Source organism: Accipiter gentilis, unplaced genomic scaffold (genome assembly GCF_929443795.1).
Source record: "Accipiter gentilis unplaced genomic scaffold, bAccGen1.1, whole genome shotgun sequence".
Taxonomy (NCBI): domain Eukaryota; kingdom Metazoa; phylum Chordata; class Aves; order Accipitriformes; family Accipitridae; genus Astur; species Astur gentilis.
The window spans coordinates 35059-58863 of record NW_026061141.1 but is presented as its reverse complement, the minus strand read 5'-3'; the positions used below and the strand labels follow the sequence as shown (position 1 = coordinate 58863).

The 23805-nt window shown below is 52.9% G+C and overlaps 1 protein-coding gene across 1 annotated transcript; it reads right to left on the bottom strand.

Annotated features, from left to right (window-relative positions):
- Nucleotides 1–458: 458 nt before the first annotated feature.
- Nucleotides 459–11387, bottom strand: LOC126037495 (electroneutral sodium bicarbonate exchanger 1-like). Its single transcript, XM_049797831.1, has 10 exons — nucleotides 11179–11387; nucleotides 6768–6881; nucleotides 6268–6429; nucleotides 5402–5653; nucleotides 4526–4594; nucleotides 3809–3982; nucleotides 3572–3709; nucleotides 2996–3096; nucleotides 2371–2475; nucleotides 459–2100 (listed from the first exon to the last, which is right to left on the bottom strand). The coding sequence occupies exons 2-6, from the start codon at nucleotides 6831–6833 to the stop codon at nucleotides 3923–3925; spliced, it is 609 nt and encodes a 202-aa protein (XP_049653788.1). The 5' UTR covers nucleotides 6834–6881; nucleotides 11179–11387; the 3' UTR covers nucleotides 459–2100; nucleotides 2371–2475; nucleotides 2996–3096; nucleotides 3572–3709; nucleotides 3809–3922.
- Nucleotides 11388–23805: the final 12418 nt, after the last annotated feature.

Below are 23805 nucleotides of genomic sequence, written 5' to 3'. Positions count from 1 at the left end.
AGGCAGCGCGTTGCGTTGGCCAGCCGGGGTGGGAAGTAGGGGTAGGAATGCCTACTTTCTAAAACTCCAAAATGAGTCTTAGAGAGTTTCTTCGACCGGCTTTTCGGTATCATGGGTCCCCATCCCCGAGTCCCTGCTGAGCGTCCCCCCCAGCAGACTGCTGCTGGCCTGAGAGCTGCTGCCCCTGGAGCAGGACGTGCTGCACAAGGACCCCTCGGCCCCCTCCTGGCCCGGCAGCAACTTCAAGCCCAGCAATTTCAGCAATGCCTTCACTGGATTGCTCCTCGCCAGCAAAGTCTTCCCTCCGCTCGGGACAGGCTTGGGCACAGGCAGCTGCTACGGCCTCTGCCCCAGCACTGAGAGCACTCGTGGCTGCGGCTGGGGGAGTGGGGTGGGTGCCTGGGCACCCTGGCCCAGCAGCCCCTCGCCAGATGCCAAACCTCTTGCCGGCAGTCCTCCGGCAGCGGCGTGGGTGCCTGAGCCCCTCGGCCTGCGGGATGCGGTGCTTTGCCTGCCCCACTGTTGTCCCAAAAGTGGGGTCGTTTACCCGGGGTGCAAAATGCCAATATAAACACAGCAGAGCAGAGGTATTTTATTCCGGTTCATGTTTACGCAAAGATGGGGGCTAGGTGGTAATCCGCAACACTAGCACCCCTCATGCCTAAAGGGGCAAGCAATTTATACAGTTCAGTTATACATATTCGATTTCCAAAGTTCTTCCCAAAACTATTGCCGGGAGTAGCTTATCTTGCACAGTTTCTATTGGGCTACAGTTTCCCTGCTTGGAATTAAAGGTCCAGTGTTCTTTTCTTCTACAGCACATGCTCAAGGAGAGTGGGGGGGTAAGTCTTTTTGGTGTGGAATTGAGTTGGTGGTCATGATCTCCCCCTGCCACCTTTCTTCACCTTTCCTCCAGTATTCAAAGATGCTTCTGACTTCATGCCTATTAGCAATTATTCAACTTTTTGGCGCCTCCTGGGGTAGGATGTTCCCTTCTTCTCAGTTTTTTAGTTCTTCTTCAGGGGCACAGTTGTTAGCAAGGCATGCGTTGATCATACAAAGGGGATCTTGTTTCACAAGAGCTTTGTGGCCTTTTTCGTGTGGCTTAAGTACATCATTTCTTAAGTACATCATTTCCCCCTGTGGTGGGTTGACCCTGGCTGGATGCCAGGTGCCCACCAAAGCCGTTCTATCACTCCCCCTCCTCAGCTGGACAGGGGAGAGAAAATATAACAAAGAGCTTGTGGGTCGAGATAAGGACAGGAGAGATCACTCACCAATTACCGTCACAGGCAAAAGAGACTCCGCTTGGGGAAAATTAACTCAATTTATTACAAATCAACCAGAGCAGGGTAATGAGAAATACAACCAAATCTCAGAGCACCTTCCCTCCACCCCTCCCTTCTTCCCGGCACAACTTCACTCCCGGATTCCCTACCAACCCCCCCCAGTGGCACGGGAAGACGGTTAATGGGGTTTACAGTCAGTTCATCACACATTATTGTGATACTTGCCAAACCAACCAAGAAAGGTAAAACTGGAGCGCAGGGAGCAAATGCTTTTCTTTCACCTTAGGCCAACTGCTCGGACGCTCTCTATGCTGCCCTGCTGCAGAGGGCATCCCTCTCGTACCAGTAAGAGACATAAGAGTGAATTAAAGCCAGAACTCCAAACCAGACTAAAAACCCAGTCGTGATCAAGAAGAAAGTGGAGAATGCATCAAATATAACAGAAAATTATTTTGGACATTCCCAGTTTACATTTGGAAAAAAGAGAAGGAAAACAAAGAGGAGGAATTAGGTATTAAAAGAAGAGCACTGAATGATAAAGCAGTAGCAGTCCCTCTACCACTACAAACCCACACCCCCACACGCACGTACGCACACAGACTGTACACCACCAAACTCCCCTTGACTGTGACGTTCCCCTCAGCTTGCTGGTCTAGAGATACTGAATGCCTGAAGCACACCAAGGATAACTGAAAACATCTGCATGGCTTTAATGGGAATCCTCCAACTGAAACAAAGCGCCTTCTCCCTCTGTCTGCGTTGGCACATCCCCGAGTCACGCTCTCACTCCTCTCCTTCAAAGTCAAGATTCCTAAACGTGAAAAGCGGGAGTGGGGAAAGGCGAAGGGAAGAGAAAAAGAGGGAGAGCATCATCAGTGGAAGACCTGCCAGCTGCTGCTGATTCAGCCCTGTTCGGGGCACCACCACAGCAGAGAGGAGCTGGTTTGCATGCCACGGTCCTCACTGCCTGTTCCCAGGGACAGGCCATTTGCTCAGCCTTGCCGGCCAAAGCGTGGGAAAAGTGTAGGCGTGCGCCGTCGCTTGCAGAGGAGCACGGTCACGTTCACGTGCAATCCTTTACCTTTTTCCTCCCTGGATTCAAAGGGTTTCTGTCTTCAAAGTGAGAGCCTTCCATACGGTCATTTGTGACATTTCATCCAGGATAACAATCTCAGAAGGATCAGTCCTGCAATAAATATTTTACATAGCAATCCGTGATTATGGGAACTGATGCCACCAAGGGCATTAGCATCAGCAAGAGGAACAGCGGAGCCCTGAGAATCAAAGCTCTGCATAAGCGTGGGAGGTTTTGCTGGATGAGGAGTTTTGGGAGGCAAGCCGGGGAGCTGCAGAGCAACAGCTCTGTGCAAAGGCTCTTGCTGGGGCTTAGCCCCGGTCCGGGTTCCTAAGCCACTGCTGGTACAGATCACGCCTGCAACTCCTCATGTGTAAGTATGAGGATCTCCAGCTACCGTAAAGGCACTGATGAGGCAAGGTTTGGGGGTCAAACGCGAGTGCTGCAGCCACTCTGCTTGGGGTCAGAGCCCTGCAATTGCCTCCTGCAGCCCTGCCCCCAAATTTGATTTTCCCACCAAGCTGCCTGCTGGTTTCTGTGGGATGCCCCACAAAGAGGCAAGTGGAGAAAACTCTGCCAAACACCTTCAAGCTAATCTTGCCGGGGTTCCTGGCGCTTGGTGGGGCTTTACCTGTCACTGCTTTGTTTTGGGATATCCACGTCACTGGTCTTCCCCACGTTCAGCTGAACTGAACTTGCAGCAGCAGCAGCTTCCATCACGCTCCTGGACTCCTGATGTAAAAAAGGGACAAATCACGTTCTCTGTCTTTGATCAAAGTGGAGATAAGCTGAATGCCCAGCACAAACTTAGCAGTCTGCCCTCCCCTTCTGCCCCTTGGCAGCTATAGGTATTAGTGCAGCAGGGGAGAAACCGTTCACTCCAAAGATTTCGGGGCAGGGGGATTGTGTGTTCAAAACACGATTATGAGCAAGTCTTGCCAGCAGCAGCAGCAGCAGCATCTAATAATAATCATCATAATGATAATGACCTTTGTGAAAAACGACTCGTTTTAAAAATTACACCTGTATTCAAGCGCTCAGCTCACTGCTACTTGAGGAAACAAAGGTTACAAAAGTTACAGGCTATTGGGATCTATTTCGATTGAGTGCTGATCTTCCCCCAACGTTTCCAGACAAGCTGTAAGAGAAACAGGCAATCTCACAGACACACGGAGATGTCCAGCCCCGAGGACACAGCAAGCCTTACCTCGTCTTCTTCTCCAGCTTCATTTCTGGCATCGTCCAACTTCTTCTTCCTTTCTGGCATAAGGTCATCCAGAGAGCTGAGCTCTCGCTTTGAGAAGCAGAAATCCATCGCTTTCCGGACAAAGACGAGAGCCAAAACCTTCACGAATAAGAGGGAAGATGCAGTGAGCTCAGAGACGATGCCACCTCTCACTCCAACGCTGCAAACACCCCGCTGCCGAGCGGTGGCAGCTCTTACCATCATGGGAAAGATGATGGCGGCACGGGACACCTTGATGGTCCAGAGCAGGACGAGGCAGGTCAGCTGGATCGCCGTGAAGAAATGCACCTTTCGCAAGGGCACGTGCCGCAGTTAGATGAAATCCGGCTGGTGTTTCGCCGGCATCCAAAACAGCTTCAAGCGATCAAAGAACTGCGAAATAAAAGGGAAAGGTTGCCACCTTGGGACTGCGGCAAGTTGCTGGCCCTCTCGAGACGTGGAGGCACTTTGCAGCATCTCGCTTGCCGTCAGAAATCCTGGATCCCACCGCGTTCCTCCTGGGAGCAGCACCCATTTTCCCTTCGCTCCATCTAGCAACCGGCTTGCCCCTGAGAGCTGCCCACCAAACGGCAACTATTTCATGCCATTCCATTATTAGCATTTCTCAGCCCACTGAATCCCCCCGCAAGGATTTCCACCAGTGGTAGAAACTGCCTTCCCTTTGCACCAAATTCCCCCGCTTTTCACGTAACCAAACACTGACCTGCCCTAAACCCTGCAACAGAGAGCGCTGAACTTGCCTGGTCCTCCCAGCCCTCTATACCTCCTGTGCCTCCACCAATCTCTTTCTTACACAAAAGAGTTTCATTGCTTGCTCTGCGAGAAGTTTTTCCCATGCCACTGCTTTTTTCCCTGCTGCTACGGAGACAAAATACCAGGGAGCCGACATGCTGCACGCTGTAAAAGAGTCCGTACCTGAATTCCTCTGAGCGACGACACACCCATGTAGAGAAAGACGCCATAAAGCACAGGCATTGGTATAAACTGGGGGGGGAAAGAAAAAAAAAAAGAAAGAATGCAATCGTTTCTTTTTCTGTATTGCATTTTCAGTATTACCACCCTCTTCCACAGGCACTGCCTAAAATTGCTTGAAGCTTTTTCCATTCAGGCTTAGAGATGGGTCAGATTTTAACCATTGTTTTGCCATTTTGTGCGCACGAGTGAGCTAAGGCTCTGCTTTAGGCTGAACTTGGGAGTTACCTCTCCTCAGAATAATCCTATTTTCCAGAAAGGTTGGAGGAAAATAGGCGATTTCACCCGTGCTACCCTATGCCGCATTCTCTGGCGGTAGAAGAAACACTTCTGCCTATTCTTGGGGCAACAGGCAAAGGCCACAGGCCTCCTTTTAGCCTAGAGACGAGATTACTTTGTGGGAGGAACGTGCAAGGAAGCCCACGGGGATGACCTCAGTGTGTTTAGCTCCTGGGAACGGCTGCTCCGGGGCATTTGGGGAGCAAATTGCAGCCACTAAAGGGCTGCCTGTTTGAAAGACAGCAGATGTGCTGGTCTGAATATGCTCAACTGTAACCCATAAACATGGGCGGGCCTGAAAGACACCCAAAAATTCAAGCAGTTGCATTGCTCGCTCATCTCGAGCACACCAAACGGGGGCCTGAAGGGCTGCAAAGCCTAACCGAGGCTGGTTCCCACCGTGGGTCAAGCCCCAAGGGTTGGGATCACCTCCTCCTCCTCCGCTCCACAACTAACTACTCAGGCCTGCAGAGAAGGGACTGTTTTTCTGTAACCTCCAACAAGCTCGCGGTTGTTGGGTGGTTTGCATTTTCCTCTCACCTTTAACACAGAAGTGAAGAAGACGGAGCAGCCCATGAACACAAAGATCAGCAAGCCAGTGACTCTCTGCTCTCGTATCCCCAGAAACTTGGGTTGTTCTCCTGGAGCTGAGCAGTCAGACTCTACTTTGAGGCTATTCACGTGGGTGATGGACAGGACGGTCGCAGCCACAAACCAGGGCAGCCCCATCACAGAGCACACCCCGAGCATCACGGCCACCACAAAAAGGTCCAGGTGGTACCCGCATCCTTTCTGCAGGCAGGAAAACAAGAAACAGAGCATCCCATAGCACAAGAGCAAGGATAACGTCGCAAGTCAGACTCAAACCCTGCTCGAGCACAAGTCAACTTCTTCAGAATTCAAAACAAGAAATGGAAACAAGCAAGGGTGTATGCAGGCTTTGCACAAGCACCTGGCATGAAAATCTGGCAGGAGTTCAGACACAAGGGATACGCAGAGCTTGTGCGATACATACTTCTCCAAAAAAAAAACCAACCCACAACCCAAAAGCACCAAACCATTTTTTCCACTTACAAAGAAAATTCTACCACTTGCGAGGAAGGTGTGACTCTGAGTTATCCCTGGCAGCGCATCAAAACAATTCATTCCCCGCACCTGCTGCTGCTGCCATTTTAAAACAAAAACGCACTTCTCTATTGCTCCAAGATTAATTTGCTCCTCCAAAAGGTTGCTCATCTATACTGCCCTGTCACTTGCTCCCTGCATCATCGTTAATCCAGGAGAGCATCCTGCCACGCAGCCTGACCTTGTCCCAAACCAATGCCTTCAGAAAGCATCGGGAATAAGAGCTTCTCCCCAGACCTGCAGCCCAGAACGGGCTGGAGTCATCTCTCACAGGCCCTTACCTTCAGCTTGTGCTCCTTCCTGTTCACAATAACGGCACTGATCTGATGGTCCATGAATATCAAGATGGTGCAGAGCAGAGCTGGGACGAGCGCAGCCAACACCGTCCACCAAGGGTTGGGTCCTATGGGGTTGATGAACCACCCGCGGTCGTCTCTGGTAGGCTGCAACAAAGCCCACACATCAGCATCGTCTCCCAGCCCAGGCACTCCACTGGCTTTCATTTTCCCCTCCCTCCTTGTGTCAGAGCACCTCCCAGCCCTGGCTTCATGTCCCCCTCTCCCATGGGCTTCAGCAGTGCCAGTCTCCTCCTAGCAAGCAGCTCTAGATAGTTCCCCTGTAGGTATCTAGTTTTGGGGCCATCTTCTCATTTCCAGGAGGAAGCAAGGCACTTGGAGGTGGAAGAGGAGATGGTCACACCACCAGCATCTCCTCCAGACTCAGCCCTGCCCTGCCCCAGCATCACCTTGTGGCACCCCCACGTGCCAAAACACCCCGTTACCTTGAACGCATGGGGGACCTGGAGCTTCGGCAATGGGATCCCAACCACAAAGTCAAGGAGCACCATGATGACGATGGTGAGGAAAACAGCAAAGTCGCTCACTGTGGACCGTACCTGGGGCGAGAAACCAGAGGTGAGAGGGGCATGGCAAACAGGGCCGTAACGTGAGATGCAAGAGTTGCAGACATGCACAACGTTAAGGCTGCTTAACCACATCCCACCACCCCTCTGAGCACATGCAGCCTGATCCCTTGCTTAGATACTGCTGCTGTGTTTGTCCCTGTGAGATCTGGGGTCAGACAATAAAAAAAGCTTAACTAGGCCGACAAGGGTTGGTTTAAGTCAAAACCTAAAAATAATATTAAAAATAAGAAAACACATGTCTGCCACTACAGCTACACTCACAGCTACAATGGCAACAAGGCACTGAGGCATCCTTTAGTCCTCAAAAGGAAGTTCCTCACTTGAATCTACTTTCTGCTCGAGCACATAATGCGCAGAAGGTAGGGGAAAAAATAACAAAAAAAAATAACATTACAGTTTGCAGGAGTCATGGAAGAGCAGGTTGCAGATATTTTGCTTTTCCTCCTCCCCTTCTTCCCCCTGCTCCCTCCCATCACCTTAGAGCACGCTGCCCTAACAGATTCACAGAAACTGAAGTGAACGAATATCTTAACCCTGAATTAACATAGAAGCAATACTATACTATGGAGAGTGGAGGTGTGCTTTTAAATTTAACAAGTTCTACATTTAAGAAGCCTCCTCCTTGCCAGCACAACACATGCAAGTATTGACCTGTTTCAAAAATAAACATATTCCCCTTTTTCGGAATATTGACCCAATTCAGTTACAAAGGAACTGTAATTCAGCCCCAACAAACTCCTGCTTTATAAACGGGAAACTTTTTCTAGGAATACCTTTCAGTATTTTCAAAATTGAAAAAGAAAAAGAAATTAACCAATAATTTTCTGTATCAGTTACGATCAGCACATTTTCTTCAATAATATTTGCAATGCTACTACTGTACTCTGAAGATTTGTTTCAACTTAACTAACAGGAGCATTTTTAAACAGGCAGTATATTGGTCTCATTTCCTCAGGAACGGCAGGGGCTTTCTTCTGTCTCAGGAAGAAGATGACAACAACAGAACTCATCAGCTGTCACCAAGCTTGGCCACAAAGTAATGGCGTCATTAAAAGAACGTCCCCTGGCTTCCACAGCTTCCCAACTATTAACTACATCTTTTGTAAGCCAGCTTCTCAAAGTTGTTCACTGCCAGGTATCGGCCAACAATAAAATGCACAGGGAGAGAAAGTCTCAAAGGAAAGCTGAACCCATTCAGAAGTAAACAAATGTCGCACAAGTGTCACTTGGAAATAAGGAAATAGGGTGGAGTGTAAGGAATTACGGCATGCAAGTGTTCTCTGGTATATGGTCTGGCAGGCAGCCATTCTCATATCCTCCACATTCAGGGGCCCCAGCCAGAACTCGGTCAGAGATGAGAACTCTCCTTCCTCTTCAGAAAGGCCCTCTCCTCGCTTAATATGGAACAAGTTAATGAAAGGAGTTACACAGCGCGCCACAGCAGAAGGACAGATATCACCCACCCAAGACTCACGCTGTGGTCATGAAGCCTTCATGAATCACCAGGGACACAAAAGTACGATTCAGGAAGGGACGCTGAAGAGGGTGGAAAGAATGGAAGAAAGCAAGGGGCGATGACAGGCTGCCAAACTCAAACAAATGCAGTGCTCTCTGTACCATCAGGAGATCAAACACCTGCAGGCTGCTCAGAAACGTACGCACACTACTGGCAGCACTGTCCAAAGGGATTACGCTGAGGGAAAGAGCTTGGTCACAGACAAGAGCAACATTTCAAGCATCTTCTGAACACCACACGACACCACAAGACAGACAACACACCTTCCTCTCCAAAATCAACACAGAGAACAAAACAAGGAGGAAGGTTAATCCTCCTAGATCTGACGCTATTCCAGCAGAATGCTAATAAGCAAAGCTAAAGAAACAACTGCGTTTCAATTCATCCCAAAATAAAGTCATGCAGCAGAATTTCAAAGACTCGGCCTACTTCTCCAAAGGAAAAAGGAGACTAGTGTGGCACGAGATTTAATGCAGCTTCAGGTCTGGAGACAGCCTAATTGGCGTGGTGTTCATAGCACAGTCTCTTCAATTCTGCAGCAGCTAACAACAGTCACTTCCAGAGTAAAGCCAGGCCCTGGCAATGCCTGTGCACATCTCATTGCCAAAGCAAATTCACTCACACTCATAAAACCACTCTCTAGGCAGAGGCTTGAGTCATTGCCTATGGCATTTTAGCCCTGCTGCAACCTCACTGGCATGAAAACAGCCCTTTCGGGATGCCACGACACTGTTCTGTTCCTCTGATGCAGGGATACTTTCCTGGCTCAAAAGGATCTCAGTCCTAGTTTCTGCACGGGTGCCACCACCTGAAAAGAGACTTAACCTCAACAGTTCAGAACATTTTCCAAAAGCCTCTGAGGGCATCAACCTTGAACTGCTGTCCGATGATGATCACAGCCTTGCAACAACATACACAGGGAGCCAGATTATGCTGAGCCACGGCTTTTTTATTAATACTCATGAATACTATCATTATTCATTTTTTATCAGAGGCTGAGACACCAACAACAACTCATAAAGTTTCAGACCAAGTTTGAGCCCTACAGAACACTCCTTCAGCAGGACCCAATCTAGAGGCACCTGCTTAAAAATACAACCCTTAAACCTAAGCAGCTCCAGCTCCTTTTTCAGAGCACCTCAAACTTCTGGAATTATTACAGATCGCAGCCTCCAGCAATTCCCAGTCCCCTCTCAAACTAAAAGCTCCAGAGCTCCTCGACTGAGCTGGTCAAGGTTTTGCCCACTCACAGAAGCACTTGCCCATCATCTCTGTCTGCCTGCCTGACTAGCAGACACAAGCAGATTCCTCCAGGGCAATACCCTCAGGGAAAGTCTCTTTTTCACTTCTAAAGGACCATCCTCCTCACTTGTTTTACATCTTCCCCAGCTGACCAGGCTGCTCAGCACCCTGTGCTTTAGTTACTTTGCTGGCTGCTAACTCAAACTTCCCATTGCAGCCTTACCACACAACTGTTACCTCCCACAACCTTCCTATTCATTGTCCCCTGCACACCCAAAGGCCGCTTTCCTTTCTCTGCCTTGCATGCCAGCAGTACCACAGACTAAAACACTCTCCCTTCACTCTCCTTTCTCAGGCTTGACACTACAGTGCCTTCTAGAAACTGAGAGCAGCAGTTATCCTAAAAGGCCTGCTCAGCCCCTCTGCCTGCAGCAGAGGCACGCTCTTCTTTCCAAACAACAGGACAGGTTTGTCACAAAGACGTCGGAAAGAGGAGTGGCAGCGCAAGGGGAACCTCGTGAAAGAAAAAATCCCAAGAGCACAACAAACAACTGCTGCCACTGAGAGTTTCCAAAGACTCTTTCCACATCCACACTTGAGCGCCAGATTGCCAGGCCAGCAAAAGGCACATTGCTACCAGCAGACAGCCCAAGAAAGAAGGACATACTTTGCGTACAGAGCTCCACGGCTGTGCTGGTTTTGACTGGCAGAGAGTTAATTTTCCCCACAGTAGCTTGCACGGGGCTACGTTTTGGATTTGTGCTGAAAGCAGTGCTTACACAGCATCAAGGCCTTTTCTGCCCCTCACCCCACCCCACCAGGGAGTCGGCTGCGGGTGCACAAGAAGCTGGGGGGGGCACAAAACTGGGACAGCTGACCCCAACTGACCCAAGGGATATTCCAGACCACAGGATGTCACGCTCAGCAATATAACTGGGGGAAGAAGGAGGAAGGGGGGACATGCCCAAGTAACTGTTAGGCGTGATGGAACCCTGCTTTCCTGCAAACTAAACACCTGCCAGACAATGGGAAGCAGTGACTGAATTCCTGACTTGGCTTTGCTCGCGTGCACAGCTTTTACTTGTTAAACCATCTTTATCCCAACACGCGAGTTGATTCACCCTTCCGATCCTCTCCCTCCTCCCACTGCGGGGCAGCGAGCGAGCGGCCGTGCAGGGCTTAGCTGCCGGCTGGGGTTAAACCACTACAGAGGCTCGAGAGCTTCTCAGCTGAACGCTTTAAACAACATTTCAAAACACCGTCAGTAAAACCAGCCTCTTTTCCCACTGAAGCACGAAACCCACGCACGGCACTGGAACAGGAGCGCTTTTTACAGCTCCCATTACTCCCATTACACTCCCGTGCAAGCGCAGTAGCCCCTCGGAAGCGACCGCTTTCACGGTCAGTGAAAGAGGGCAGGAAAAGAGCAGCCCCCCCAGTCCCGTCCGAACTGAGGGTCTCCTAGGAACCTAGGAACCTCCTGGTTTCAGGCAACCGACAGGTAGGTACCTGCTGTCGAGGACGTCCTCCGTTCTCCCAGCCGAGGGAAGGAAGCAGCAGAGCCAACGGGACGCGACTGCTCTGGAAACGCCACTGCCGACCTCCCTGAAGCTCCCTCCAGGGCCTCTTGCCCCGGGGGCTGCCAAGAACGCCCGGGCAGGACTGTGTCGCAGCCCGCCACCCACGCCAGGCTGGGAGGGAGGGAGGGAGGGAGGGAGACCCCCGGCGGCTGCGGGTCCCTTCCCTGCGGGGACAGCCGGCAGAAACTCCTTTCTCTCCACACACAGCCGCACGTCTCCGCGGTGCCCGCCGGCCTCCGCCGGACAGCCACCAGCGGCAGGCAGTCCCCTGCTGCCCCCGCAGCCCCGGGGGCGGCAGGGAGGGGCCGGGACCGGCCGGGCCTGCGGGGGGAAGGCCGGGACCCGGCGCCCCGGCCTGCCGCGAGGGGAGATGCCGCCACCGCCGCCGCCGCCGCCTCAGCCCCGCTGCCGGCCTGCGAGGCCCCCGGGCAGCCCCGGCGCTGGCGACCGCCGGGCAGCCCACCGCTCCACGGACGGGGAGGAGCCCCCGCCACGGCCACCGGCCCCGCCGCGCCCGCCGCCCGCCCTTGCCTCAGGCGGGGCCGGGCCGGGGCTGCGGCCGGAGCGGAACCGAGGGCAGCCGAGCGCAAACGAGAGGAGACGAACCCAGCCGAGAGGAGCCGAGCCCAGACGAAGAGATGAGCCGAGCCCAGCCGAAGGGAGTCGAGCTCAGCCGAAGGGAGCCGAACAGAAACGAGATGAGCCGAACGGAGCCGAGCCCGGCCCGGGCGCCCCCCCTCTCTGCTCCATCTCCCCACGCTGCTCGGCACTGGCTCCTGCTGCTGCTGCTGCTGCGCTGCAGAGGCAGCTGCATTTTGGGGCTTGGAGCGCTTGGGGTTCCAGCGTGAGCCCGAAGCATCAGAGGAGTTGGCCTGTACCTCGTGGCAGGTCTTGCAGCTGCTTTCAGGGGGGTCTGGGCTCTGCCCAGGCCTCTCGAGTCAACGTTGACTCTGGTGCTTAATGACAGTCTGCTGGCAGTGGCCCTGGTAGCTCAGCCCTTTCTCTCCCCAGTTGCGATGATGTCAGCAAAAAAGGACTGTGGTGGTTTCAGCCCAGCTGGCGACCAAGCACCACGAGGCTGCTCGCTCGCTCACTCCCCCGTGGCTTTGTCCCCGCAGCAGCTGCAGCTGCAGCAGGATCGCGCCGCTTTCCATCCCCAGGGTGCGGGGCAGGGCTGCCCAAAGGGAGCCCGAGGGGTCGCGGGCCGAGACCAGCGGAGAGCCGCCAGGGAAACCGCCGCCTCCGTCCATCGCACGGACGGGAGCCGCAGCAGCCGGAGAACGCTCCCGAGTCGTGCCGCTCCCAGGGCAAGCCCAGGCACCGCTTCACGCGTGGGACGGGACATGCCGTCCCGAGAGCGGGGCTAGCGGTCAGGATGCTGACCAAGCAGGAGCTCTCCTTCAGCGGGTCCCGGGACATCCCTGCTGAGCTCAGCCGAATCCTCCTCGCTGGGCAGCAGCTGGCAGGACAAAGAAACCCGGGTGGGCGCAGGACAGAGACACGGCGAGAGCGACCTGCCCTTCCCGGGAAAGAGGAGTCAGCCACGGCTCTCCCGGGACTGATGCCCCATGCCCACCCGTGCCTTTGCACCAAACAGGCTGGAAAAGGTCCCTGGCTGCCGACCCCAAACGCGCTCCCCCGCAGGAGCTCCCCGGACCCTGCTCGGGGCACCAGGGCTGGGCTCAGGAAGGAGTTTTTTTCCCCCGGGCAGATTGGCACAGCTCCCGGGGGGAGTTTCCCCTTCCTCTGCAGCACTGAGCACAGCCCCTTGCCGGGGTCCTCGGGGCCATTTCTGGCCAGCGAGTCCCTGCTGTTGCAGGAGCAGGAGTCCAGCTGTGCCCTCCAGCCCTCTGCCTCTCTTGGCAGGGGAACCTCACGCACCTCCACGTCTCCAAGTCACCTGCAAAACAAGGAGCCTCAAGGAAGCCAACTTTGCCCTGGTGCTTTTAAGCTGGCACACTGCCGTGGGGAGAAGAGAAAGCCGGGGGGTTTCTTATCTATCTATCTATCTATCAATCTATCATCTATCTATCCCTGCTGGGAGGGAATGAAGATGAGGGAGCCAGGCTCTTCTCAAGAGTGCCCAGTGAGAGCACCAGCGGCAACAGGCACAAATTAAAACACATGATATGCTCCAGCTGCACATGAGAAAACAACTTTTTCCTGTCAACGTGGTCAAACACTGGCACAGGTTGCCCAGGGAGTTTGCAGAGTCTCCGTCCTTGGCGATGTTCAAAACCCAAGGGCACATTGTCCCGGGCAACCTGCTCTAGGTGAGCCTGCTTGAGCAGGCAGGTTGGACCAGAGGAACTCTACAGGTCCCTTCCAACCTCCACCCTCCTGTGTGAGTCCGTGCTTTGGTTTCACTCCTAAAGCACCTGAACTCAGCCCTGATGCCTGCGGGAAAGGATGCTGGGACAAGGCAAGATCCCAGACTCCTCCCCGAGGACTCATCACAAAAACCCATCTACCTACTCCAGAATATCGTATGGCAGACACACTCAGAAGAGAGAAAAGATCCTTTTATTGCAAACATCAACTGCGGCGGGGGACGGGCCTGGGAGTCACAGGGCTTCAGCCAGTAACAGGGTAACGGCACCTACAACGACAGAGTCAGAGAGCACTGATAAACCCATGAAGGCAGGAATAGGCATGACTCGCTTCCCCTTTCTTTAGGGAACACCGTTGACGAGGAATTGTTCATAGCCCAGAAGAGAGAGCTATGGCTGGCATCAACCAGGGCACAGCTCTGGCGCCTTATGCCCACGGGAAATGCCCTTAGAGACCTGCATGCATGCACAGATGCACAGGGCCCCTGTGCCACGCAGCAGGGCTCGATGGGGAGCCCCTGGGGAGCGGCCATGGAGTTATTTCCAAGCCCCGCGCAGCACCGTCCCTTGCCAGCAGGTCGGACTGACTTGCAGCAGCGCTGAGAGTTGGGAAAGATGGGCAGCAGAGCCTGGTACACACCTGGGCTTCCTGAACTGCTGGACCTTCCTGCATCTTTTCACCGGTCCGTCCCCAAAAACGTTTTCTCTCTTCCTCCTCCTCTTTTCTGCGTGTCTGTCACTCTTCTCTCCCCAGACCTGTTTTCTCTTTCGTTTTTTCTTTTTCTCCTTGTCCTGGGGAGAGCCTGCAAACCTTTTCATCCCACAGCGGTATGAGGTAGGGAAAGGCACGACCCACTGGAGTCGGTTCTGATTTTAACCAAAGCGAGCTCGTTTTACCATCTTTCCTCTGACAGGTTTGCCAGCTCTTCTGGGCGCACCAGGGGCTCTGCCGCGCTCTCAGGGGTGGTTGGAGCCAAAGCAACGGGTACCTACAACAGAAATGAATTAGAATTAGAATTCTAATTAGAATTATAATTCTAACTTAGAATTCTTCAGAGCTCTTTTCTTTCATCATTTCATGCGCTTATAAGCGACTGTAATGCCACCTGCACGTGCTTTGCAGACAGTCTATTTATCACAGGCAATCCAAAAGCACCTGTACCGTTGCTTTAATAAAGTGCGCCGCTCATTAATCTAGTCGTGATAGTTCGTTCGTGCAACCAAACTCCCTAAGTCTGGTCATTCTCGTGCATTGAAGACAGCTAAGCCGAGAGTACAGTGCGCTATTAAGGGCATCCCTCATTGTGATAGCTCAGCATATTGAACGCGACCGCCCTTAGAGCGTCGAATTGGACATCGCTCAGAAAGAAATTAAACCTAGCCGTCCCCAGCCCCTCTGACATCTGAGGATAAGCTGGAATGCAAGGCAGTTTATTTTCTGCCAAACTTCTGGACTCAGTAACGCCACACAGCCCGCGGGGCTGGCACCCCAAAGGCCTTCCTCCCAAGGATGCTGGGCCGAGGGGCGGCAGGCAGCGCTGCGCACAGGGGGCCCCCTCACCCCCCACCCCATGTCACAATGCCACCACCCGGCAACGCAGCAGTCACAATGCCCCGGGGCACTATAAAAGGGGCAGCCTCCCCTGTCCCACTGCCAGTCTGCCTGGCAGGCGGCCCAGACACATCCCAGAGGAAGTCCGTGAGGAGCCGCTGGAATTCCTTGCCCAGTGCTGAGGGAGGAAGACCAGAGGCTGGACCAGGCTGCTAGAGACATGAAGAACCACCAAGCCCTGGAGGTGCCCGAGGCCATCAGGCTTGTTTGCATGGAGAGCTGTGGCAAGACCAAGGGAATGTCTTCTTGAGGAGCACTGCAGAGCTCGCCGTCCTCACTCCCTGCGGAACCAGTGGCAGCAGCCGTAAGAAGTGGGATGCAGAGATGTTGCCAGGGCTCCCAGTGCTTTGGAGCACCCGCTGGTGGCCCAAAGGCGCGGGAAGGATTCTTGCCCCCAAGGTCAATCAGGCCGGGGGCACTTGGCCACTCTTGGAAGCCCCAAGATGGCTCCAGGTTCAGGGAGAACAGGGCTTGGGCATCCTCTGGGGGGCCTGACCGGCCTGCGGGACCAGGAGGCAGGTCTTGCTCACACGTGCTCAGGGAATAGCCGATTGCCAGCTCTGGGGTCAAGAAGGAATTTTACCCTGGCGCAGATTGGCACTGGGCCCCAGGAGTTTTTGCCTTCCTCTGCAGCACTGAGCAGGACCACTTGTCAGGCCTCCTCCGCTCCGTTTTGGCTAGGTTACTGCCTGCTGCTCGTGCAAGATCTCAGGTAGCAGCCCCAGACTCCTAAAAGGAAACTACCCTTGAGATTTTTCTCTTTTGGAGCAAGCTCGCCCCTTTGGGATCCACCTGTGTCTCCTCCCAGGCATCTCCAGAGCCTTTTGGCCTCTTCATAGGTATCTTTTCTTAGGATCTAAGGTCTGAAAAGCAGACGCGAAAAGATTCTGGGAGATGCCTGGGAGGACTCTCAGGTCGATCCTGGAGGAGAGCTTCCTGCAAAAGAGAAGAATGATCTAGGGTAGCCTCGTTAGACAAGTCTGGGGCTGCTACCTGGGATCTCCGGTCCTCATAAGAAAAGCCCAAAAGACTCTAGGAGACGTCTGGAAGGAATCAAAGGGGATCCCTGAGGGCACAGGCTCCGCCAAAACAGAAAAAAACCTCAACGGTAGCTTCCTTGGAGGAGTCTGGGGCTTCTACCTGACCCCTTAGGTAGGTAAAGCAGAGGACAGAAGACTGTGGGAGATGCCTGGGAGGAGTCTCAGGTGCCTGTCGGAGTTGAGAGATTTCTCTACAGGAGAACAAAAATGTCTCGAGCTACTTACTTGGAGGAGTCTGGGGCAGGTAGCTGGGATCTCCGGTCCTGAACGCAGAGGTCAAAACATTCTGGGATGACGCCTGGGAGGAGTCTTGGGTCGATCCCGGAGAAGAGAACTTCCTGCAAAAGAAAAGAATCATCTAGGGTAGCCTCATTAGACAAGTCTGGGGCTGCTACCTGGGATCTCCGGTCCTTATAAGAAAAGGCCAAAAGACGCTAGGAGACGTCTGGAAGGAATCACAGGGAATCCCGGAGGTCAGAGGCTCCTCGAAAAAAAGAAAAAAACCTCAACGGTAGCTTCCTTGGAGGAGTCTAGGGCTTCTACCTGAGCCCTTAGGTTGGTAAAGCAGAGGACAGAAGACTGTGGGAGATGCCTGGGAGGAGTCTCAGGTGGCTGTCGGAGTTGAGAGATTTCTCTACAGGAGAACAAAAATGTCTCTTAGCTACTTACTTGGAGGAGTCTGGGGCAGGTAGCTGGGATCTCCGGTCCCGAACGCAGAGGTCAAAACGTTCTGGGATGACGCCTGGGAGGAGTCTTGGGTCGATCCCGGAGAAGAGAGCTTCCTGCAAAAGAGAAGAATCATCTAGGGTAGCCTCATTAGACAAGTCTGGGGCTGCTACCTGGGATCTCCGGTCCTTATAAGAAAAGGCCAAAAGACGCTAGGAGACGTCTGGAAGGAATCACAGGGAATCCCGGAGGTCAGAGGCTCCTCGAAAAAAAGAAAAAAGCCTCAACGGTAGCTTCCTTGGAGGAGTCTGGGGCTTCTACCTGACCCCTTAGGTAGGTAAAGCAGAGGACAGAAGACTGTGGGAGATGCCTGGGAGGAGTCTCAGCTGGCTGTCGGAGTTGAGAGATTTCTCTACAGGAGAACAAAAATGTCTCGAGCTACTTACCTGGAGGAGTCTGGGGCAGGTAGCTGGGATCTCCGGTCCCGAACGCAGAGGTAAAAATGTTCTGGGATGACGCCTGGGAGGAGTCTTGGGTCGATCCCGGAGAAGAGAGCTTCCTGCAAAAGAGAAGAATCATCTAGGGTAGCCTCATTAGACAAGTCTGGGGCTGCTACCTGGGATCTCCGGTCCTTATAAGAAAAGGCCAGAAGACGCTAGGAGACGTCTGGAAGGAATCACAGGGAATCCAGGAGGGCAGAGGTTCCTCCAAAAAAGAAAAAAGCCTCAACGGTAGCTTCCTTGGAGGAGTCTGGGGCTTCTACCTGACCCCTTAGGTAGGTAAAGCAGAGGACAGAAGACTGTGGGAGATGCCTGGGAGGAGTCTCAGGTGCCTGTCGGAGTTGAGAGATTTCTCTACAGGAGAACAAAAATGTCTCGAGCTACTTACTTGGAGGAGTCTGGGGCAGGTAGCTGGGATCTCCGGTCCTGAACGCAGAGGTCAAAACATTCTGGGATGACGCCTGGGAGGAGTCTTGGGTCAATCCCAGAGAAGAGAGCTTCCTGCAAAAGAGAAGAATCATCTAGGGTAGCCTCATTAGACAAGTCTGGGGCTGCTACCTGGGATCTCCGGTCCTTATAAGAAAAGGCCAAAAGACGCTAGGAGACGTCTGGAAGGAATCACAGGGAATCCAGGAGGGCAGAGGTTCCTCCAAAAAAGAAAAAAACCTCAACGGTAGCTTCCTAAGAGGAGTCTGGGGCTTCTACCTGACCCCTTAGGTAGGTAAAGCAGAGGACAGAAGACTGTGGGAGATGCCTGGGAGGAGTCTCAGGTGGCTGTCGGAGTTGAGAGATTTCTCTACAGGAGAACAAAAATGTCTCGAGCTACTTACTTGGAGGAGTCTGGGGCAGGTAGCTGGGATCTCCCGTCCCGAACGCAGAGGTAAAAATGTTCTAGGATGACGCCTGGGAGGAGTCTTGGGTCGATCCCGGAGAAGAGAGCTTCCTGCAAAAGAGAAGAATCATCTAGGGTAGCCTCATTAGACAAGTCTGGGGCTGCTACCTGGGATCTCCGGTCCTTATAAGAAAAGGCCAAAAGACTCTAGGAGACGTCTGGAAGGAATCACAGGGGATCCCAGAGGGCACAGGCTCCTCCAAAAAAGAAAAAACCTCAATGGTAGCTTCCTTGGAGGAGTCTGGGGCTTCTACCTGAGCCCTTAGGTAGGTAAAGCAGAGGACAGAAGACTGTGGGAGATGCCTGGGAGGAGTCTCAGGTGCCTGTCGGAGTTGAGAGATTTCTCTACAGGAGAACAAAAATGTCTCGAGCTACTTACTTGGAGGAGTCTGGGGCAGGTAGCTGGGATCTCCCGTCCCGAACGCAGAGGTAAAAATGTTCTAGGATGACGCCTGGGAGGAGTCTTGGGTCGATCCCGGAGAAGAGAGCTTCCTGCAAAAGAGAAGAATCATCTAGGGTAGCCTCATTAGACAAGTCTGGGGCTGCTACCTGGGATCTCCGGTCCTTATAAGAAAAGGCCAAAAGACTCTAGGAGACGTCTGGAAGGAATCACAGGGGATCCCAGAGGGCACAGGCTCCTCCAAAAAAGAAAAAACCTCAATGGTAGCTTCCTTGGAGGAGTCTGGGGCTTCTACCTGAGCCCTTAGGTAGGTAAAGCAGAGGACAGAAGACTGTGGGAGATGCCTGGGAGGAGTCTCAGGTGCCTGTCGGAGTTGAGAGATTTCTCTACAGGAGAACAAAAATGTGTCGAGCTACTTACTTGGAGGAGTCTGGGGCAGGTAGCTGGGATCTCCGGTCCTGAACGCAGAGGACAAAACATTCTGGGATGACGCCTGGGAGGAGTCTTGGGTCGATCCCAGAGAAGAGAGCTTCCTGCAAAAGAGAAGAATCATCTAGGGTAGCCTCATTAGACAAGTCTGGGGCTGCTACCTGGGATCTCCGGTCCTTATAAGAAAAGGCCAGAAGACGCTAGGAGACGTCTGGAAGGAATCACAGGGAATCCAGGAGGGCAGAGGTTCCTCCAAAAAAGAAAAAAGCCTCAACGGTAGCTTCCTTGGAGGAGTCTGGGGCTTCTACCTGACCCCTTAGGTAGGTAAAGCAGAGGACAGAAGACTGTGGGAGATGCCTGGGAGGAGTCTCAGGTGCCTGTCGGAGTTGAGAGATTTCTCTACAGGAGAACAAAAATGTCTCGAGCTACTTACTTGGAGGAGTCTGGGGCAGGTAGCTGGGATCTCCGGTCCTGAACGCAGAGGTCAAAACATTCTGGGATGACGCCTGGGAGGAGTCTTGGGTCGATCCCAGAGAAGAGAGCTTCCTGCAAAAGAGAAGAATCATCTAGGGTAGCCTCATTAGACAAGTCTGGGGCTGCTACCTGGGATCTCCGGTCCTTATAAGAAAAGGCCAGAAGACGCTAGGAGACGTCTGGAAGGAATCACAGGGAATCCAGGAGGGCAGAGGTTCCTCCAAAAAAGAAAAAAACCTCAACGGTAGCTTCCTTGGAGGAGTCTGGGGCTTCTACCTGACCCCTTAGGTAGGTAAAGCAGAAGACAGAAGACTGTGGGAGATGCCTGGGAGGAGTCTCAGGTGCCTGTTGGAGTTGAGAGATTTCTCTACAGGAGAACAAAAATGTCTCGAGCTACTTACTTGGAGGAGTCTGGGGCAGGTAGCTGGGATCTCCGGTCCTGAACGCAGAGGTCAAAACATTCTGGGATGACGCCTGGGAGGAGTCTTGGGTCGATCCCAGAGAAGAGAGCTTCCTGCAAAAGAGAAGAATCATCTAGGGTAGCCTCATTAGACAAGTCTGGGGCTGCTACCTGGGATCTCCGGTCCTTATAAGAAAAGGCCAAAAGACGCTAGGAGACGTCTGGAAGGAATCACAGGGAATCCAGGAGGGCAGAGGTTCCTCCAAAAAAGAAAAAAACCTCAACGGTAGCTTCCTAAGAGGAGTCTGGGGCTTCTACCTGACCCCTTAGGTAGGTAAAGCAGAGGACAGAAGACTGTGGGAGATGCCTGGGAGGAGTCTCAGGTGGCTGACGGAGTTGAGAGATTTCTCTACAGGAGAACAAAAGTGTCTCGAGCTACTTACTTGGAGGAGTCTGGGGCAGGTAGATGGGATCTCCGGTCCCGAACGCAGAGGTCAAAACATTCTGGGATGACGCCTGGGAGGAGTCTTGGGTCGACCCCGGAGAAGAGAACTTCCTGCAAAAGAGAAGAATCATCTAGGGTAGCCTCATTAGACAAGTCTGGGGCTGCTACCTGGGATCTCCGGTCCTTATAAGAAAAGGCCAAAAGACTCTAGGAGACGTCTGGAAGGAATCACAGGGGATCCCGGAGGGCACAGGCTCCTCCAAAAAAGAAAAAACCTCAATGGTAGCTTCCTTGGAGGAGTCTGGGGCTTCTACCTGACCCCTTAGGTAGGTAAAGCAGAGGACAGAAGACTGTGGGAGATGCCTGGGAGGAGTCTCAGGTGGCTGTCGGAGTTGAGAGATTTCTCTACAGGAGAACAAAAATGTCTCGAGCTACTTACTTGGAGGAGTCTGGGGCAGGTAGCTGGGATCTCCGGTCCCGAACGCAGAGGTCAAAATGTTCTGGGATGACGCCTGGGAGGAGTCTTGGGTTGATTCCGGAGAAGAGAGCTTCCTGCAAAAGAGAAGAATCATCTAGGGTAGCCTCATTAAACAAGTCTGGGGCTGCTACCTGCGATCTCGGGTCCTTATAAGAAAAGGCCAAAAGACTCTAGGAGACGTCTGGAAGGAATCAAAGGGGATCCCGGAGGGCAGTGTGTCCTCCAAAAAAGAAAAAAGCCTCAACGGTAGCTTCCTTGGAGGAGTCTGGGGTTTCTACCTGACCCCTTAGGTAGGTAAAGCAGAGGACAGAAGACTGTGGGAGATGCCTGGGAGGAGTCTCAGGTGCCTGTCGGAGTTGAGGGATTTCTCTACAGGAGAACAAAAATGTCTCGAGCTACTTACTTGGAGGAGTCTGGGGCAGGTAGATGGGATCTCCGGTCCCGAACGCAGATGTCAAAACGTTCTGGGATGACGCCTGGGAGGAGTCTTTGGTCGATCCCAGAGAAGAGAGCTTCCTGCAAAAGAGAAGAATCATCTAGGGTAGCCTCATTAGACAAGTCTGGGGCTGCTACCTGGGATCTCCGGTCCTTATAAGAAAAGGCCAAAAGACGCTAGGAGACGTCTGGAAGGAATCACAGGGAATCCCGGAGGTCAGAGGCTCCTCGAAAAAAAGAAAAAAACCTCAACGGTAGCTTCCTTGGAGGAGTCTGGGGCTTCTACCTGACCCCTTAGGTAGGTAAAGCAGAGGACAGAAGACTGTGGGAGATGCCTGGGAGGAGTCTCAGGTGCCTGTCGGAGTTGAGAGATTTCTCTACAGGAGAACAAAAATGTCTCGAGCTACTTACTTGGAGGAGTCTGGGGCAGGTAGATGGGATCTCCGGTCCCGAATGCAGAGGTCAAAACGTTCTGGGATGACGCCTGGGAGGAGTCTTTGGTCGATCCCAGAGAAGAGAGCTTCCTGCAAAAGAGAAGAATCATCTAGGGTAGCCTCATTAGACAAGTCTGGGGCTGCTACCTGGGATCTCCGGTCCTTATAAGAAAAGGCCAAAAGACTCTAGGAGACGTCTGGAAGGAATCACAGGGGATCCCAGAGGGCACAGGCTCCTCCAAAAAAGAAAAAACCTCAATGGTAGCTTCCTTGGAGGAGTCTGGGGCTTCTACCTGAGCCCTTAGGTAGGTAAAGCAGAGGACAGAAGACTGTGGGAGATGCCTGGGAGGAGTCTCAGGTGCCTGTCGGAGTTGAGAGATTTCTCTACAGGAGAACAAAAATGTCTCGAGCTACTTACTTGGAGGAGTCTGGGGCAGGTAGCTGGGATCTCCGGTCCTGAACGCAGAGGTCAAAACATTCTGGGATGACGCCTGGGAGGAGTCTTGGGTCGATCCCAGAGAAGAGAGCTTCCTGCAAAAGAGAAGAATCATCTAGGGTAGCCTCATTAGACAAGTCTGGGGCTGCTACCTGGGATCTCCGGTCCTTATAAGAAAAGGCCAGAAGACGCTAGGAGACGTCTGGAAGGAATCACAGGGAATCCAGGAGGGCAGAGGTTCCTCCAAAAAAGAAAAAAGCCTCAACGGTAGCTTCCTTGGAGGAGTCTGGGGCTTCTACCTGACCCCTTAGGTAGGTAAAGCAGAGGACAGAAGACTGTGGGAGATGCCTGGGAGGAGTCTCAGGTGCCTGTCGGAGTTGAGAGATTTCTCTACAGGAGAACAAAAATGTCTCGAGCTACTTACTTGGAGGAGTCTGGGGCAGGTAGCTGGGATCTCCGGTCCTGAACGCAGAGGTCAAAACATTCTGGGATGACGCCTGGGAGGAGTCTTGGGTCGATCCCAGAGAAGAGAGCTTCCTGCAAAAGAGAAGAATCATCTAGGGTAGCCTCATTAGACAAGTCTGGGGCTGCTACCTGGGATCTCCGGTCCTTATAAGAAAAGGCCAGAAGACGCTAGGAGACGTCTGGAAGGAATCACAGGGAATCCAGGAGGGCAGAGGTTCCTCCAAAAAAGAAAAAAACCTCAACGGTAGCTTCCTTGGAGGAGTCTGGGGCTTCTACCTGACCCCTTAGGTAGGTAAAGCAGAAGACAGAAGACTGTGGGAGATGCCTGGGAGGAGTCTCAGCTGGCTGTCGGAGTTGAGAGATTTCTCTACAGGAGAACAAAAATGTGTCGAGCTACTTACTTGGAGGAGTCTGGGGCAGGTAGCTGGGATCTCCGGTCCTGAACGCAGAGGTCAAAACATTCTGGGATGACGCCTGGGAGGACTCTTGGGTTGATCCCAGAGAAGAGAGCTTCCTGCAAAAGAGAAGAATCATCTAGGGTAGCCTCATTAGACAAGTCTGGGGCTGCTACCTGGGATCTCCGGTCCTTATAAGAAAAGGCCAAAAGACGCTAGGAGACGTCTGGAAGGAATCACAGGGAATCCAGGAGGGCAGAGGTTCCTCCAAAAAAGAAAAAAACCTCAACGGTAGCTTCCTTGGAGGAGTCTGGGGCTTCTACCTGACCCCTTAGGTAGGTAAAGCAGAAGACAGAAGACTGTGGGAGATGCCTGGGAGGAGTCTCAGGTGGCTGTCGGAGTTGAGAGATTTCTCTACAGGAGAACAAAAATGTCTCGAGCTACTTACTTGGAGGAGTCTGGGGCAGGTAGCTGGGATCTCCGGTCTCGAACGCAGAGGTCAAAACGTTCTGGGATGACGCCTGGGAGGAGTCTTGGGTCGATCCCGGAGAAGAGAGCTTCCTGCAAAAGAGAAGAATCATCTAGGGTAGCCTCATTAGACAAATCTGGGGCTGCTACCTGAGATCTCCGGTCCTTATAAGAAAAGGCCAAAAGACTCTAGGAGACGTCTGGAAGGAATCACAGGGGATCCCAGAGGGCACAGGCTCCTCCAAAACAGAAAAAAG